At 38.8% G+C, this 19,951-nt stretch overlaps 2 protein-coding genes and 1 pseudogene across 3 annotated transcripts; 1 reads left to right on the top strand and 2 right to left on the bottom strand.

Moving 5' to 3' along the window:
• On the top strand, positions 1-11,710 carry LOC110695204. Of its 2 annotated transcripts, XM_021872427.1 has the most exons (8): positions 1-784; positions 8,117-8,174; positions 8,904-8,933; positions 9,028-9,126; positions 9,998-10,130; positions 10,355-10,655; positions 10,756-10,810; positions 11,330-11,710. In XM_021872427.1, the coding sequence occupies exons 5-8, from the start codon at positions 10,124-10,126 to the stop codon at positions 11,402-11,404; spliced, it is 438 nt and encodes a 145-aa protein (XP_021728119.1). In that variant the 5' UTR covers positions 1-784; positions 8,117-8,174; positions 8,904-8,933; positions 9,028-9,126; positions 9,998-10,123; the 3' UTR covers positions 11,405-11,710. The 2 variants fall into 2 exon arrangements, with proteins under 2 accessions (XP_021728119.1, XP_021728118.1); XM_021872426.1 differs by lacking the exon at positions 8,117-8,174.
• Positions 11,711-12,336: 626 nt separating this feature from the next.
• LOC110695203 lies at positions 12,337-13,267 on the bottom strand. The gene has a single exon (XM_021872425.1). It carries the CDS (start codon positions 13,047-13,049, stop codon positions 12,435-12,437), a length of 615 nt encoding a protein of 204 aa, XP_021728117.1. The 5' UTR covers positions 13,050-13,267; the 3' UTR covers positions 12,337-12,434.
• A 2,267-nt stretch (positions 13,268-15,534) lies between these two features.
• LOC110695202 lies at positions 15,535-19,239 on the bottom strand (annotated as a pseudogene).
• Positions 19,240-19,951: the final 712 nt, after the last annotated feature.

Genomic DNA, 19,951 nt, shown 5'->3' with positions numbered 1-19,951 from the left:
TGGATTCGATAGTTTCACTGGGAATTTCAAAAACTTCAATACAGAAATTCAAGCTCAGGGAGAAAGCTTTAATGGAGGAAAATGTCACCCCTACCCTTTGGGGTTGACCTTGCCCTTAGTTTCTCCCTTTTTACTTAGGATTATGAATCTTGGAGACATGTCGTTGGAGGGTGGGTGATCGAGGATGAAGAAGATGAAGGTGATGAATATTGGTATTGTATTAAATACAACGCGTTGGGAATCGTGCCAGAATTTTTTAAAAATATTTCTTTAGTTTTATTTTAGAAAAAGTTACGGCGTTAACTTGAACCGTAACGAGCTATATCTGGTGAATTGAGCTGTGATCTGGGCCTAGTAAATCCCCAAGGCAAGTGAATTTGACACAAAGCTTAACAGAAGACGACCCAATTGGGCTAACCCAAACCAAAAAAACTGCGCAACACGAAAGCCTGAATCAAGGCAACGAAAGCCTGAATCAAGGCAACTAAACTCCCAAAGACCTAAAGATGGCCTAAGCAAAAAAAATTTCCCAATTTCATACTCTGAAGTCTGAATATTGATTTATCCAAGCAGGATTGCAGAAAAAAATCTCAATTTTTTTCATCGATTCTTTAATTAATTGATACTCCATTGAAAAAGAACAGAATTTTCACCAATGCAGGCGCTGCCCAGATGCCGCAGCTTATTAACTTTGCGGAATTTGCTTAACTTTTCATCAACCCAATTTGCTTCTTTCCATTCAACACCAATTTTCAATGAAAAATGGAAGAACAAATGGAATTCTGTAAGTTACCCTCCTTATTTCTTAGATAATTAATTCTATTTTATTTAGTAAAGTTTTATGGATTCATATTGTATGGATAATATTGTGGAGATGAATGTGGATTTAATTTAATTTTGACAGTGATGCAATTAATTAGAAATTGTGTGAATTGGAAGGAGAAAGATGTTATCTTTAGTATGTGGGTAACTGGAAATTAAGATTTGAACTAATGAATTATTGTTAGCTTGATGAGTGGTATTTACTGGTAATTTTTAGAAGTGGTGATCTATATATGGGTTGAAACCGTAAATTACTCAAATCTTAGGTAATGAGTAACTGTTACTAGCTATTTTATGGAATTGGATAATGATATGATACAGACATGAAAAAAGACTGACAATTTTGAAAAATTTTCCTCGCAACCAACATGTACCAGTGATTGGTATTCCGGTACAGAACACGTTGTTCGCTTGCTTCGTCGAAGTTTCTACGTTATACTTCCTCTGTTCCACAAAACACATTTTATATGTTAAATATTTATAATTATAAAAGAGTAAAAATTATAAAAAGTTGATATTGTTAAAGTATTTTACGAGACGAATTTAACAAGACCTCACATGACTATATTTTACTTTACGTATAAATCATAATTTGTGGTCAAACAAGCATGATGAATAGTGCAAAAGTCCAATTGTTGCAATATTACTAGAACGGAGGAAGTATAGTTGGTGACTAGGTGTCACGGTCCGAGTGGTTTGACAACGGATCGTGCGGCGCGCTCTTATCTTTTAGAAACAAGAACGCAAGCCTAGAGTGAGAGAGGTTCGTGGGCACACAGCAACACGGACCAAAGGTATCTCAATGAGGCAATCGTTAGTAACGAGTGCAGGGTCGGGGCTTGTGACGGCCGATACTTCGAAGCGGGCACAAGCGGAACCGACAAGGATGTAGGCGTCTTTGAGAGTCTCTTGGTTCGGTGGGGAGCTTTAAAACAAGGCAAGCACAATATCTATAAAGGCTTAAATCAACACACAAGTCTTAAAGCAAGGCAACCCGAATAGAAGCTTTTTCATTCATTCAAGCATCGCTCCATATAGAGCTTTATATTGTTTACATGGAGAAATACTAGTGAACACTGAAATGACAGTAACACAATAATCTCCTCTAGCGCCTAAACTACTTACACGAATACATTGAAAGTCTAACATAAACTAAGTAAAGACATAAGAAAGCAAAATGCATGATGAAAGAGGTTGGATCCTAACATCCTCCCCCACTTAAGCTGTCGACGTCCTCGTCGACGTACAAAATATGACTAAGGAGACTAAAGTTCTTGATCCCTAGGTCTCTGCTGAAGAGGTGCTGCGCTGTCTGCTCCTGTGCTGGCTCGGTTGCTGATGTTGCGGCTTGAGTCTTCTTGATCTGGGTGGTAGGACTTGAGGCGGCTGACGTGGAAGACTGGGTGTATCTTCATCCATGCTGGAGGTTCGACCTTGTACGCATTCTTCCCTATCCGTTTTATGATGCGGATGGGGCCTTCGTATTTTCTGATCAATCTTCGATCTCTTCCTCTCAAGAACTTCAGTTGTTCGGGTAACACTTTCACCATCACCATATCTCCAACATCAAACTCCAACGGTCTTCTGTTTTGATCAGCCCACTTCTTCATTCTCCTAGCTGCTCGCTCCAAGTAGGCCCGAGCAATCTCTGTGTTTTGCTCCCACTCCCTTTTGAATTCTCGAGCTTGAGTACTTCGTCCGGCCTCGGTGTCTGCTACTGTGTGAGGCAAGAGAGGTTGTTGGCCCATGGTCAGCTCGAAAGGGCTCTTGTTTGATGAGGAGCTCTTTTGGGCGTTGAAACAAAGTTGAGCTACATCGAGGAGTCTCGCCCAATCCTTCTGATTGGCACTGACGAAGTGGCGCAAATATTCTTCAAGTAACCCATTGAATCTCTCCGTCTGCCCATCTGATTGTGGATGATGACTTGATGACATATTGAGTTCTGACCCCATCATCCGAAACAACTCTGACCAGAATATGCTTGTGAATCTCGTGTCTCCGTCGCTCACTATACTCTTGGGGAGTCCCCAATACTTCACAACGTGCTTGAAAAATAATGAGGCAGTTTCTTCAGCACCACATGCCTTTTGCATTGGAACGAAGGTAGCATATTTTGAGAATCTATCTACAACCACCATTATTGCGGAGAGCTGGTCCACCTTTGGGAGGCCACTGATGAAGTCCATGGATACACTCTCCCAAGGGCGAGTAGGGATTGATAACGGTTCAAGGAGCCCTCCGGATTTCTGTCGGTCAACCTTGTCTTGTTGACACACCAGACAAGTTCTTGTGTAGTTCATCACGTCCTCTTTCATCCCCGGCCAATAGTATCCTGTGCTCAGTAAGCTGAGTGTCCTTTGCCAACCCGGATGACCTGCCCATAGCGTGTCGTGGCATTCCCTCAAGAGCATCTTTCTCAAACCACCTGCTCTAGGGATGAAGAGTTTCTTTCCTTTTGTGTAGACGAGTCCGTCTTCCATCCAGAAACGTCTAGTTTTCCCTTCTTCAATCAGTTTCTTGATGGTTCCTGTCATCGGATCATCTCCTAAGTAAGCTTTGACTTGATCACGCACAGAGGTAGCGACGTTGCTTGAAGTTAAAGGGGCTAATCTTTGTAGGGGTGCCAGGTCTGCTCGCATCTGCTACCTTGTTGCTAGCCCCTGTTCTGTATGCAAACTCTACATCGAACTCAGCTAAGGATTCTTGCCATCGAGCCTGTCTTCCCGTCAACTTAGGCTGAGAGAGAAAGTGGGTTGCAGCAGTATTGTCGGTGCGGACGATGAACTTCGAGCCCAACAAGTAATGTCTCCAGCCCCTAAGGCAGTGCACAATAGCTAGGAGTTCCTTCTCTTGTGCTGCGTACTTCCTTTCCGCACTATTCAACTTCCGACTCTCGAATGCGATGGGATGGCCATCTTGGAGTAATACTCCTCCCAAGGCAAAATCGAAAGCGTCTGTCTCTACTTCAAAGGGTTTGTTGGGGTTAGGGAGAGCGAGGACTGACTCTCTCACTACTGAATCTTTCAATTTCTGAAAAGCTTTTTGCTGTTTCTCTGACCATTCCCAACGACGATCCTTCTGCAAGAGGTCGGTGAGGGGACTGGCTAACTCGGAGTATCCCTTGATAAATCTACGGTAATAATTTGCCAAGCCTAGAAAGGACCGAAGCTCGGAAGTGTTCCTTGGATCTTTCCAATCCTGAATTGCTTGTATCTTCTTTGGATCCATCCTTATGCGGCCTTTACCTACAAAGTGTCCCAAGAACCCAACTTCTTCTTGGGCGAAAGCACATTTTTCTCGCTTGACGAACAGATGATGTTTTCGCAGCTTCTCAAACACCTTTCTCAAGTGGTCGAGGTGTTCTTCAAAGGTCTTGCTATAAATTACAATGTCATCCAGGTACACCACTACAAATTTGTCGAGAAATTCGTGGAACACCTGATTCATCAAGGTGCAGAAGGTTGCGGGGGCATTGGTCAACCCAAACGGCATAACTAGCCACTCAAATGCTCCATATCTCGTCACACATGCGGTCTTCGGTTCATCTCCTTGAGCAATGCGAACCTGGTGGTAGCCAGATTTCAGATCCAACTTCGTGAAGAACACTGCATCCCCTAGTTGATCGAACAAGTCCGCCACCAACGGAATGGGGTAATGATTCCGCACTGTGACCTTGTTGAGGGCTCGGTAGTCTATGCACAATCGGAGGCTCCTATCTTGTTTCTTCTGGAAGAGCACGGGAGCTCCATAAGGAGCTTTCGAGGGGCGGATGAATCCTGACTCTAGTAAGTCTTCCAGTTGCTTTCTAAGTTCCGCTAGCTCGGGAGGGGCCATACGGTAAGGGCTTCGAGCAGGGGGCCTCGAACCAGGAACAAGTTCAATCTCGTGATCCACAGCCCTCCTAGGAGGAAGCACCTTTGGGAGCTCCTTGGGGAGGAGGTCCTCAAATTCTGTGAGAAGCTTATCTAAAGCTGCGGGGATTTCATGAGGGGTTTCATCTTCTTTCACTGATAGAGTAGCAAGGAATGTGGGTTCGTTCCTTTTCAACCCCTTTTTTAGTTGCATTGCTGAAAGGAGGGGGCCTTTAGACCCTTTTCTCATCTTGCAAGTCTTGAGGAGGCAAGGCTGTTGTCCAGCTACTAATACTGACCCCAGGTGGGGCATCGGGACAACTTTACTTGCACGTAGGAAGTCCATACCGAGTACAAGGTTAAAGTCATCCATGGTGGCTACAGTGAAATCCAGGTTTCCGCTCCAGTCCCCCAGCTTTGTTGGGATGTTCCTTGCAACCCCATGAACTGGCTTGGCGGCTGAGTTAACAGCTTTCATACTACCCCCTTCTTGAATCGGCTTCAGCCCCAATCTTCGAGCTTCTCCTTGGGATATGAAGTTATGGGTGGCCCCGGTGTCAATCATCGCATTGCCCCTCCTCCCATTCACCAACACTTCTATATACATCAACTCAGTGTTTTTGGACCTCTCCTCGGGCTCTTCCTTTCCCATGGCGTACAACATGTGCACCGCACCCATTGAGGGCTCTTCCTCATCGGGCTCTACCTCGCATGCTTCTTCGGTCTGTTTTGACTCCACCGTCATCGCCGATAACTTCTTTTGGAGACTATCGATTTCTCCCTTATGACGGCATTCTAACCACTTGTGATGGCCCCGACAGAGGATGCATGTTAGGGGTCTGTTCCCCGTTGAGAAGGTTGATGTGCTTCCCTTACTTGATGAAGAGGAAGCTCCACTCCTTCTAGAGTCGTCCCCCACAGTCTTGTTGTACCTACTCCCAACATTGTTTGAGCTAACTTGGGAGGCGGGGTGTTGGCTTCTAGGAGTGCTTGTTGCTTGTCCATTGTTCCCCTTCTTCTGATTAGGGCCCTTATCGGGTGAGTAATCCATTAACTTCTCAGCTGCTGCTATAGCACCAGCTAGAGTGTCTATCTTTTGGCGCCAAATCTCACGTTGCGCCCAATCCTTCAAACCTCGCACAAAGTTGAACAACCGATCCTTCTCTGACATATCTTAGATCTCTAACATGCACGCACAATATTCCTTCACATATTCTCGAATGGAAGTCTTGTGGTGTAGGGTGGTTAACTTTGTGCGAGCCACGAACTCGGTGTTATCTGGTTCTTGATCTCCTTCTTGAGATCCTCCCAACTATCAAGCGTGATTCGTTTTGCTTGAATGTCGGCATATTTGGTGCGCCACCACAACTTTGCGTCCTCCACTAAATACATGGTGGCAGTATCCACCTTGAAAGGATCCTCTATTTGACAAATCCGGAAGTATTGTTCCATGTCAAAGATGAAGTTGTCGACTTGCTTCGAATCTCTTGCCCCATCAAAGGTTTGGGGCTTGGGCGGCTTTATCTTTGCACCCCCACTGCCCCCAAAGCCTTGATGAGCATGCATAGTGGCACACTTGTCGAGTGCCTCATCAGCTAGTGCCTGGACAACAATTCAGTTGCTCCAACAGTCCATCTACTGTGGAACGTAAATTGCTGATTTCATTATCCTGCTTGATCACAATATCTTCGAGCTTGGGCACCCTTTCCTCTAGGAAGGCCCATTGTTCGGACTTGCCCTCAGCCAGGCCAGCCGTTATTCGAAGGTGTATTCAAGATTATCTTCCATCACTGGCGTGCTACTTGAACACGAGTTTAGGCAACGATGCAGCGTTGGCTCTGATACCAACTGTCACGGTCCGAGTGGTTTGACACCGGATCGTGCGGCGCGCTCTTATCTTTTAGAAACAAGAACGCAAGCCTAGAGTGAGAGAGGTTCGTGGGCACACAGCAACACGGACCAAAGGTATCTAAATGAGGCAATCGTTAGTAACGAGTGCAGGGTCGGGGCTTGTGACGGCCGATACTTCGAAGCGGGCACAAGCGGAACCGACAAGGATGTAGGCGTCTTTGAGAGTCTCTTGGTTCGGTGGGGAGCTTTAAAACAAGGCAAGCACAATATCTATAAAGGCTTAAATCAACACACAAGTCTTAAAGCAAGGCAACCCGAATAGGAGCTTTTTCATTCATTCAAGCATCGCTCCATATAGAGCTTTATATTGTTTACATGGAGAAATACTAGTGAACACTGAAATGACAGTAACACAATAATCTCCTCTAGCGCCTAAACTACTTACACAAATACATTGAAAGTCTAACATAAACTAAGTAAAGACATAAGAAAGCAAAATACATGATGAAAGAGGTTGGATCCTAACACTAGGTCACAAGTTCTTGTCTATTCGTCTTTACATTGCTAGGAAGTGAGGTATTTTTTTAATGGACACTGCTTTAGGTTGATTGGAGTGGTTTTGCCTTTTTGGTGTATGGACGAGTAGATGGGTAATTGCAGCATTGCATCGGTTGGCTCTTGATGCCGGTTGTGTCAAGATTGAGAGTTCAAGTCAGGGGTTGGATTCATAGAAATAGAATATGATAGTTGATTAACAAGAACAGAAGACAACCAATATTTACGTAGTATGGGAAATGTGGCAATAAGCCTAAAGCCTACGTCCATCATGATTGCACCGTAAATTCTTGTTTCTTTGATTTTTGGGGACTTACACTGAAGCCAAGGACATCTAATAGAAGTGTTGACTGTTCAACATAATCCATGGTTTCTTCTATCCTACATAATCCTTTTTGTAGCTATTAGCAAAATTGAAGGGAACATTTAGCTCATGGAACCATTGAAGCCTTGGAAAGAGTTGGGATCTACTGGGATTATCCCTCGTTTGTTAGTCTTGCAGCATTTCGTGTTGTGGTACTATACCTATACATAAGCTTTCTATTCGAATTCTTGTTTCTTATTTGTTTTGAAGCATATAAGTAAGGGTAATGATAAATCATGTCTATTAGTCCAATCTTATAGGGAATAGGTTTGCTTTCTTAAGAATTCCTCACCTCTTTTTCTTTGTTCAGTTTTTCATTCTAAATTTATTCAGTAGAAGAAGTAGTAATATGTCCAGGCCTGGTGTAGGATACTCTCCGAGGTTTCTATTCTGAGCTTGCAGCATTGGCTCTTTGCTAAACTTATTGGAGGCTCTTAGCAGCACCACTACTGTCTTCCTACTTTAGGGCATCTTAAGGATCAATATCACTACTAAGGTCTGCATAGTCATTGAAGTTATTTATCACTGCTGGTTGGTTATAATATTTTAGCTATTCAAGATGCATTGACTAGTTTGACTCAATTTGTTAACGACTTGAGTTGTGCTGAGTTGATTCAAAATTTGGACAAGTCAATTTGTATAGCTGACTAAGTAACTATCTGTTTCGTCTCAGAATCCTGCTTAGAGTTTCGAATGTTGGATATTCAGGAGAGTTGAAGTCTGTAGAGAAGGTATGCTTTTCTTGAAAGGCGGTAATGATCTGAGTTTGAATTTTAGCTCTATGCTCCCTCATCGAAGTTTAATGGCAGCATGGATTTGTTTGAGAGCCTGTTTAAGTTTAGCTACTACTTGTGCTATTCCTTTTCCTTGTTGAAAGCAAGTGGCAACATATATTTGGTTTTAAGCACACTTAAAGCAAGAGATAAATTGAGGGCAGGTTTATGAGCATAAGAGGTTTCAAACTTTCAATGTATATTATTAAGTTTGTTTCGAATAATGTTTCTATGCTGGAAGATGGTCATTGTTCTGCTATCACGCCTATCAAGTCCCCCTCTTCACTTTAGAGCACTGAGTTTTTAGTAAGGACTTTTTATAGAGTTTTTCTTTGAACCGTATCTATCCTAGTGGTTGGGTTTTCTTTGCTTGATCTTGCATATCATGCTTTCTGTGATTGTTTGGGGATTAGGTGATTGGATTATCGTTTAATTCACTATAGAAACAACATATACTGAATAATTCATCCGACTTTTTTTTTTTTATTTGCGTGATATGTTCTTTATGCTTGCTGTTTAATGATCATGTACTTAGGCCTTAGGGTAACTTAACTCTAAACTTAAAGATGGAACTATTCTCATCTTTTTTGTTTTAATGCTTTACTATCCTCACCCTATTTGTTTATATGGCTTTAAAAGTCTTGAAAAGGTGTGTGACTAGTGTTTCTTCTCCTTGTTCCATGCCAGGACTTCAACGCAGGCTAACAACCATCTAAAGTACTTACCTCTCTTTTTTGTTTTTTCCCTTTTATGTTGTCTTCAGTTCCTCTTTTATTGCTCATGATCTCATATGATAGAACCAAAATTCCAGAATTATGCCCGATATGTGACACGCCAAAAGCGAGCTGATGCAAAGAAGGCACTTTGGGGTCTCTTATCTGAATATGGGGAGTCAGGAACTTCTTCTCGGGTATTGCACTATCATATCTATTTCATTTACAGTTCATACTGGCTTAGTTGCCCTTCAGGGACAAATTTTTCTATATGTCTTAAGTCTGGTGGAGACGGTTTGTTGAAGCTATGGTTTCTTATAACCTCCATATTCATTCAAACTGTTAGAGATTGGTTATATGTTTGCTCTTATGCAGTAGATATTTGGGTGGATTATCAATTATTTGATTGGTTCATATGCATACTATAAGGCTTATAAGCATGGTTTCTTGTGAGTTTTGATGTCTCCGCTTTCTTGCCAACTGTATTGCATGTGAACTCATTGTCTAGTCTCCACTGTATGTAAGTAGGTACTCCTCAAAATGCCAATTCTGTGGGATGGTGATTTGACTACCTTCATCATATATCAGCAATAAGGAATTAAGGATCGAGTAAACTCTTTATCATACTTAACACTACGTTTGGATAACAAATTAACAATAGTGAAGGGGAATGAAAAAGAGGGAAGGTAAAGGTAGGTGAGGGGAGGGAGAAGGTGACCTTTCATTTTCCTTCCAATTCTCTCCAACAATGGAGGGATTTGGTTTATTATAAGGGTAAAGGAAAATGGATCCTTCCAATTCCCTACTCTCCCCTCCTTGCATTAGATATTTAAACATAGGATGGTGCATCCCTCTATTTCTCTTCTCTTCCTTTCCCTCCATTTCTCTCTATCCAAACATAAGTAAACAACATAACTATAATGCGTATGATTTATTTTTGAACCAAGGCATTATAGGAGGAACATATATCCTACATTGCCTATTCTGTAAAGAACTTATTTGTACTTTGATGCAACAGATAAGCTTTGTCAGGTTTAGTAACACTTGTTTGGCAATTGTATGTTTCAGAAAGATGAACAAAAAGCATATGGAGCAAATAAATGGGATGCGGACACTGATGAAAAACCAAAAAACTCTACAAATAAAGGACGATCAAAGTCAGAATCTCGTGCTCAAAAGATTCGCAACCATAGAATGAGACGTGAGTTTATGCTGCTTCATTTTTTCCCCCTAATCTGCCATTTCTGCACAACAAATTGCTGTCGGATTACTGTAGATATTTCTTGCATTTTTTTTTTTTTTTTCCTGGAGTACTTTGTAATTTCTCCTTTTATGCACACCTGTTATATTATGCTCTTTGAGTTCTTTTATAAAGATCTTCATCACTTCATCAAAATCTTCTGATATAGTTGATGCTTCACTCAGGTAAGTTTCGAAAAGGATTTACGTCTGAAGATGATGATGATCATCCTGAACATATCTTTCAAGCTTCTTTTGGAAATAGATGGTATTCATGGTCATGGGCAGGAACTTCTCATAGATCAACTCCTCCTGGTTTTGACTGGAGAGAATCATATTACAATACAAGGGATCATCAGAAAGAATGGAAAACAGCAAATGAATCTAATTTAGAAGACGAAGCTTTTAATGTCGGATCACGCTCAGATAGAGCCGTACTTGGTCTGCCGCAAAATGGTCCTCTGAAGTTAAAAGATGTGAAAACTGCGTAAGTTCTAATGACTGGATTATCAACTCAAAGTTGGTGCTGAACAGTGAATCATGGATGTTATTTAATTTCTCTCTAAAAAACATTTCTACCCTTGCAGTTTTCACTCGTCGGCACTGAAGTGGCACCCTGATAAACATCAAGGTCCTTCACAGGTTAGCATCCAAAATTTTATTCTTCACCCAACATCGAATGCACAGTTAGCGTCACCTAATTAGCCGCCCATCAAAGAAATTAGTCACCCAGTTAAATATATGACCAAATCTGTCATCTTAAATTTCTCAGAAGTGGCTAGAAAAAAAATAATATTAGTTCTATTGAATCACCTGATCGATGTAATTTTGTTCATGGGAAGCTGTGTTTCTCTAAAGGAAGTGAAAATAGGAAATGGGGTTTTCTTGAAAAATTCACAAGTTTTTGTTTTTGTTTTTTATTCTATTCCCTTGTTTTTACTAGCAATGTCCATGAATCGGTAATTTTGTTTTACATGTATTATGTGCTCAAGTTGTTAGATGAACTCGTACCATCACATACTGAAAAATTACCCATCACTATTTGAAGTTATAGTAGAGTACAGTACTTCATTTTTCTGGGATGCTAACGATCATTAAACTCACTATATTTCAAACATGACTTTGCTGCTCTCTAAAATGGTGACCACTAAACAAATGCAGGCCGCAGCTGAAGAAAAATTCAAATTGTGCGTGAACGCATATAAATCGTTGTCCAGTGCACTCTCTGGAGCATGAGCTGGTGGTTCTATTTTTGAGTTCATTGTACATTATTTGTTTCTTGACATCTTTGCTTTGGGGAATAAATGGAGATGTACATTTTGTAAGTCAATAATAAGCTCTATTTTTTACGATGTTATTAAGCTGAACGAGAATGTCCCCAAATGCTGCATCTCTATGCTCTGGCAACTCGGTTAGCTTATGGGATGCCTTGCATCGGTTTTGAAGCGGGTAATACTTTGAAATTTCCTTAAATGTAGGTTACTATATTTGATTTGATAGTTGATACTAACTTCAAACCTTGTTAACATTTGATTATCATAACGTAAGTGTTTTCCACCAAAGTCGAATGTGACCTATAATTTCTAAACGGACAATCATGAAGATTTTTTTTTTTTGATGAATTATGAAAATATCTCTAGTGCCAATTGCCAAACCTTGTCTATGTAAATAATTGACATACCAAAAATTGACCGACCAGAATTCAACATATATATCCTTTATATCACAGTCACCACCACATCAGTCTTTTGAATAAAGATACAATGGTGAAAAATATCCAATAATAGAAAATCTGAATTTTCAGTCTTTTGACTGAGAAATCCTTCAATACCATAATAAAAGTCCTCAAAATTTGTGCACCTTTGATTTAGGGTTGAAGTGAGAGAAAGTAGATGCAATTGATTAACAATTGACAGTAGTTATCCGTTACATCCTCAGCCATTGATCTTAACTACTCACATGCTCTTCTTCAATTCATTTTTATAGTACTTCCACTTGCATCTACCATTGGAATCTAGTTGTCGCATTACAAGTTTAAATTATACTTGTACAGAGTACGTATCAACTAACGCTACTACAAATTTACAAGTAACATTTAACATATGTGTACTACTGTACTGATATCTAAACATGATTAAACAAATCATTAGCTTTTAAAGAATGTAAAATTAATACGAGTACTCATCTGTATTTTTTACTAATTTAATTACCCAATAAAGAAACAAAATCCGAATCAATAATACAAAAGAATAGTAATTTTTTTTTGCTAGAAACAGAGAAGAACAACAGAGGAAGAAACCATAAAACCATAAACCAAGATTAAAAACCCAAAATAAAGTGCCCAATTTCTCTTAAACTTACCAAAATAACTCTCAGGAGGTTCTTGATAATGAATTTCAAAATCCTGCCCATTAACAAAGCAACTCTCGTCATCAACATTATTAATTACACCAAACGACGCGTGATTTCCTCCATCACTATTAATCATAGTGATCGTCTTAAGCTGCCTAAGCTTATCAGTAGCAAGACCAAGAGTAAGCTTATGACATCTTCTTTGATACTTGAAAGCATTGATGCACCTAAGAGTTTGTGCAACAGATACATAGAAGATGAGGTGAGAAAAGGAGAGGAGTGAAATGGGGATCCAAGAATGGCGGCATTGAAGGCGAGTGCTAAGCGAAAGCGAAGCGAATACTAAGGAAAGGAAGAGGAAGAAATGTTGAAAGAGCTTCCAAAGTTGCTTCTTTTGGTGGTCTACTGCTCGTTTTTTTTCAAGGGTTTTTTCGAAATGGAGTTGGATTATTGTGTTTAAGGTTTGAATTGCGGTTTCTTTTGGGATTATTGTGGGTTCTTGATTATTTTGTGTTTCGTATTCTGCCATTTTTATGGGATTTTTTTGGAAGAAAGAGTGGTTTGGTTAGTGTTTTAGTAGAGTGAGATGGGAAGAGAGATGAGAGGTGTGCTGCTCATCTGAATAAGATGGATTTGGTTTTGTTGTTTTTTTATGAAAGTGTGGGTATTATAATATGTAACGGTAATAAAGTTGGAATCACCGTATTGTGGGGCATACCCTTGGCTTATTTAGGCTCTGTTCTTTAGAGCTGCTCTTCTGCTAATCAAATCTGCTCTGCTTTGTTTTCAAATAATAATTAATAATAACAATAATAATAATTAATATTTAATAATAATAATAATTAATATTGTATTGATGATAATAATTAATGTGTTTAAAAAAACAATAATAATAATTAATAATTATTAATTATTAATATTAATAATAATTAATATTTAATATTCATAATAATAATTAATAATAATAATAATTAATAATTCACAATATAAAGAATTAATATTTAATAAAAATATTAATTAATAATTAATAATAATAATAATAACAATTTCTTTTTTGAACGGAATTAATAACAATGAAGATCAAAGCGACAATGAAGGTGATAACAATGAAGATCAAAGCGCCAATGAAGATGATGAAAATGAAGATCATATGGAAGTAGATGGTTAATACACCACGATGTTAAACTCTTATCTAATTATGTTCCTATTTTGATATGCGGCTGTAATAAATTGAAGATGTTAAACTATTGTCTTTTATCTTTCTACTATTAACATATGTTAAAGATGGTACACATTTATGTATGTTTTCATTCACCTAAATCAATGGTATGCACTTGTTAATAATAAGTCGAAATCTGCTCTGCTCTGCTCTGCTCTGCTGAAATCTGATCTGCTGACCCCTGCTCTGCTCTGCCCAGAAACTCAAAAGAACAGGGCCTTAGTCATCTTACACAACAATACAACATATTGACGATATGGCTCTTGGCTCGTGTAATCATGTTGATGTAGCCTTGGACATCCCGGAGCATCCAGGCCACCGGGTGGCGCGTAGGGTGGGGATGCTTGTTGATGTACGTGCCACTCGGGTTTTCTCATTTCATCGGGTAATCAGGTTTACTTATAAGAAAAACGGAGTATTTATTGGTATCTATATGAATCTTTTCTAAACAAAAAATTTCTTACTTAGTCTTTGTTATGTAAATTAGTGGGAAATATATTGTATGATTAAGCAAATAATTTTATTATTTTTAAAATAAGAATGTATGTAGTATTACTTCCTATGTTTCGTCAATTAAATTATATGACCAATATGTTTAGTTTTAAGGCATAACTAAACATAACTAATTTCAATCAAGGCCTAAGTTTCTACTCTGTAAAAAATTTGTAAAACATAACTAATTCAAAATTTGTAATAAAGGCCTAAACTTCTACTCTATGATAAATTTGTAAAACATTTCTATAACAAATGATTTTCTTAACTTAAAAAAGTGATGCAATATAATTTGTAACTGTTTCTGAAGTTAAGGGAGTATACTATTGAATGATGTGGACTCCATATTCATTATCCTATATCATTATTCATTATGATTCATGATAACATTCCTTTTATCTTGATGATGCAATATTAATTATTGATGATAAATCAAACATAATAGACTTGATGGTCCATTAAAATAAAAATGATGGGACCTAGTAAGTGAGCCAAATGAGATAATCTTCCAGACAACTTGATATTGATGTGGTGAAGGGCCCGTAAATGTCCAAGACCATATGGACCAAACCCACTGGCCTGGTCCATTAGTTCTTTTCATACTAGAGGTCTCTTGACTCTTGACTTGAGTACTCTATATGAAACTATTCAAGACTAGAGTCACATTTTAGATTTTACATATTCCTTTTGCCCTGCATTAGTCGCACCGGTTTGACTGAAGTAAGATAGGTGTGAGCGACCATCCTTTTTATTTTGAAGTTTCTTAAAATGTATTTCCTTCATTCTTCAAAGATTATCTACTTGATTTTATACGATTTTCAAGATGTATCTTTTGTCATAAATATTTCAATATCATTGCATGTAAAAATTATAAGAGTGAGGTTATATTGTGTGCATATTAACAAAGTCTCCAAACTCAATTCCAATCTCTTAGCAACTTTGATAGATTATATACACGGATACACTTTTGGGAAAAAAGAGTCATTAAACTATATGAAAGAACAAAGTAAATCCTAACATTTATTTTGGGCAAGGTGTAAGGCTGTAAGCTAAACAAAAACCTAGGCTCCTCTTCTAGCAAACAACATTAGATTATAAGCTCAAGCTATCACTGACAATCTGACATTACTTTCAGATAATATAAACTCCTTAATCAGAGTGATTTCCATTGATCAATATTTATAGAGTTATAAGGAGAAACCTAATCATATTAGATAACTATAAGATATGTAAAGATATCATAAAGATAATATTATACACCTAGGAGGAGAATGCTCTATGAATATTCTCTACCACACCCCCGCAGTTGGAGAGGGAGAAAAATTAGATGCTCAGACTGGACCTGAATCTTGCATTGGACGGTGAAGGATATTATGGTAACCCATGATCAAAAGAGAAGCAGCCAAAGAGTGCCAGTGATGACGAGGAGAAGCAATAGCCACAATCTACGCATAAGGGAAAAGAGTGATGCTGGGCAAGGAGAAGTTGAAGGGCCGCGCACGGGTTGCGAATTTAGGCTAGGTTGTAGATCCGGTGAAAAGAAGAGGATTGGACTACCAAAAGAGAGAGCACTAATGTTGCGGGAAATCACAATTCAATAAAAGCAAATAAAATTGCTCGGGAATATACAAAAATCCCACCACTTAACCACTTGGAACATCTACCTCTAAGAAAAGAAATTGACCACACAAGGAGATAAATCCCACCAAAAACTAAAACAAAGCAGTGGCTGCATTTAGAGAATGACAAAGCCCACCGCATGCATTAGTTAGAAAATTAAAAATAAATTAAAAGGTCAAAGTTTCATTGGCAATTGGAGCAAAAATTATCCAACATCTCTCTTCTCTTCATGTTGTACGTGAAGATGGCTCCAAAGAGGAAAGATGGCCACTAACTAAATACCTCCTCTTGGAAGGGTGGCTTGGAGTGTTACGACAATTAATAAGGAGATGGAGGGAGACTGTGCTTTTGCTGCTGCCGATGACGTCAAGAGGAAATTTTTTTTTTAAAAATGAAGGGTGGTTCATACAAAATATATCCTATACCTAGGAGGAGAATGTTCTATGAATATTCTCTACCAATTACCTTATTACATTAAAAAAAAAAAAAAAAAAAAAAAAGATTAAAATTTTACTTAATTTTAAATTTTGTTAGGTGATTATGTATCTCACATTACCTTATTACATTGCAGAAAAAACCAACTAGAAGATGTTCATCATAAAGCAATAATTCCACAACAAAATACTAGTATAATGAAAAACGATTTATGCATAGCATTATGTAATACAACTTTATGGTCACAATTAATAAGGCACTCAACGGGGGTAGCTCATCTCATCAATTATCTCCTTCTGCATACTCTGAAATAATCCAGAACTGTTATCTAATGTTGAAGTGCTTGGCACACTAACGTGGTCATGGTACGGTGTTGTTAAACGTCGCCCTGGCACTGGATACAAGTCCCCTTGTTCATCATTTGCTAACAAGTTTGCGGTCTCATCAACTATTTGCTTCCTCGATGTGTCAAGTTCAACTGCGACATCTTTCATGGTAGGTCGATCTTCTCCCTTCATGCTTAAGCATTTTCTGACAAGCTCGGCTACACTTATGAGTTGCTCTTGAGGTGCTTCAATCATCAATTGAGGAACAATTATCTCAAAAAGACGGTCTTCCCTCATGTACCTAACAAAACGGGTTGCTAAATTCTCCCTCTCTGAAGGAATTGGTTTTTGTTTAGTAAGGAGCTCAGCAAGAACTACCCCAAAACTGTATACGTCACTCTTTTCTGTTAGCTGACTCGAGAAAAAGTATTCAGGATCAAGATATCCTAACATTCCTTGGACTAGAGTAGATATCTGCGTGTAGTCTAAGGGGACTAACCTCGAAGCTCCAAAATCAGATATCTTAGCTGCGTAATTGTCATCAAGCAAAATATTCGTAGACTTCACATCTCTATGTATGACAGGCATAGAGGAGGCAGAGTGCAAATATGCAAGTGCTTCAGCTGCTTCAACCGCAATCCTTAGAGAGTTTCTCCAAGAAAGCCAACTAGGTGATGTACTTTTACTTTGTATATGGTCATTTAAAAGTACCATTGGAAATGAACTCGTACACTAGCATAGGAACTTGTGTCTCTAAGCAACAACCCAAGAGTTGCACCACATTTCTATGGCTGATTCGTGTTAAAATAACCACTTCGTTCAATCTGACTTTGATCTACTACTTTCGACTTCTTAATTGCAACTACTTGATTATTTGGGAGTAGGCCTTTATACACAATTCCATACCCTCCTTTCCCAAGAATATTATCTTCACTAAAATTTTTAGTAGCTAGTTTTAATTCCTTAATTGTACATACCTTGGCAGACTCTATGCCTGCTTGTTTTTCAGAAGATAACTGTTTCTGCAGCAGCAAACCACCGTTGTTTTTAAAAAATTGTTCCCTCAACTTCATCAGCCTTCTTTTCCGGATCATAAAACACGCCCAACTCATGCCTATGAGCAAAAATAACACCCCAATGCTAGTACCTGGATGAAAGCGAGGCATTAGCATATATTTCTGCATAGTACCGTTGTATGATATTTGACAGCTACGGAGTATTTTAGATGTTTATGTACAAATGTGAAAGAATTAATGAACAATTACCTAGACTTGCTTTCATGGCAAGGAGAGAGGGTTCTGGAACGCAACCTGTCCCGTTTCTAAAACCATCACCGGAATACTTAGATGGACAAGAACAGATGTAGCTTCCTGGAGTGTTCTTGCAGATCTTAGAGCACTGATTGCTGTTCTGATCTGCACATTCATCAATATCTGGCAACAGAAGTGTTATTGGAATATCATGAACATACAAGTACAAGAATGATCATGAAATGTCGTAATTTATAATTTGAAAGTAACTATATATAAGAGTCTCTTGCTTGGCTTTGTTCTTTTAAGCTTACAAAAATGTGATCAGACTTCAGACAGGGGTTACTTGAGTTCAATTTTACAGCTAAATGTAAACAATAGGCTTACAAGAAAGACAATAATACTCCGTAAACATTTACTCTTTAAGAAGGAAGCAAAAGAAGTTACCAACCTGTACAGCCAGGACTGAGATAAGGATTTCCCTCGTAACCAGGGAGGCAATAGCAGCGATATCCACCTTTACCACTATCAGAATCACGACATGTGGTGTAATGCTGACATGCATAAGACGTTAAATTCTGCTTAGCTTGGCTGCACGTTCCATTACCGATTGACCAATCAAGAACAATAGGAACATTGTTTGTTGTCCTGTTTTCAAAACTTGGGTCAAGAAGATCAGAGGCTCCTTGGAACACGAACTTATCCTCTTCGGCTAAGAAGGCATAAACACAAGGATTAAACCCTATGACACTGGTGTGGTTCGCAGGATAAGCAAAGGCAAACCCCACAGCAGTTAATCCCTTGGGAATCAGGGCTTGGCAGCAACCAATGGCAGAACAATACCCTCCAATGACATCCTGTTGTTTCGCGCAGAGTGTTCCACAGGCAGCACCCAAGCCCTGCAATCCAACGATTATCCCCAACACATCACAGCCAATGACCGTAAACTTGTTTGCAGTAGATGAGAAACTGTAGGGGAAATCATCCTTAAATGCTATTAATTCTGTTTTGTTGCGAACTGCTTTTCCTGAAGGATTGAAGCAACTCAATGTCACCCTATTTGCAACGCGAACTTGGGAAGCTGATATGGCTAGCACCTCAGTGTTGGTATCAGTTATGGGTCTGGGTATAAATGTTTTGGGTGGACTTGTGGAAGCATCACAGACAAGTGTGTACTCAAAGGCCATAGAACAAGAGAAGCCAATGCCAAAGGGGTAAGGAATGGTCAAGTTCCCGCACTGGCTTGGGCAGCCAGGTTTCGCGACTGATGCAGACACAGTTGATTGTGTTACCAAGATAAGCAACAACAGGCATCTGAATGTGAATGACCAAATTGTGACAAATGAATTCATATTGGTTGGTTTTTTTAGCTCAACTGATTAGAGTCATGTTGGTTCTAAATAAAATTGAGTTTATTTGTGTAACTTCTGACTAATATGTTTATACTCCAAGGAGGCAAGGAATTTGCTTCTTGATTATATTATAACTGACCAGCAGGTTATATGTAATGCTTGCACGTAATTTGATATTGACAAGCCTAATTTTCTGAAGAAACATAGATTATAAATTTGAGAGAAATGATTAAATAATCGTTTGAGAAGAATTTTCTGTCAACATATACATGAATTGTCGGAGTAATTAACTGTGACACGTTCACTTAAAAAAATGCCGTGGATAGTGATAGATCGAGGGGAAGCTTAGACTATAAACTGACCAAAAATTATTTAATTTTGTTAGCAAATATTTTTTCATTCAGTTTGATATTGTTCTTTTAATATACGTGCTTGTACAAATCAAGTAAAAGTCTAGCAATTTTCAATAATTAGGGGTCAGTCCAAAAACTACTTCGTACAATTATATCCTCCTCACATTAACAATACTTGCAGGTTTACTGCCCAAACCTATTACTACATCTAAAAAATACTCCTTTCGTATTAGGAATCCCTTTCGTGAGAAGGATTTCCTAATATCTTCTCATTCTTACGTTGCCTTTAATAAATCAAAATAACGTCCTCTTGAGTACTTTGCATTAGAAAGAAGTGGGACTATGTCTGCATTCAAATGTACAATATTGCAATATTAATGAATC

This window comes from Chenopodium quinoa, unplaced genomic scaffold, assembly GCF_001683475.1.
Source record: "Chenopodium quinoa cultivar QQ74 unplaced genomic scaffold, ASM168347v1, whole genome shotgun sequence".
NCBI lineage: Eukaryota > Viridiplantae > Streptophyta > Magnoliopsida > Caryophyllales > Amaranthaceae > Chenopodium > Chenopodium quinoa.
Note: the sequence above shows the minus strand (reverse complement) of the source record. Positions and strands in the feature narration are given on the sequence as shown.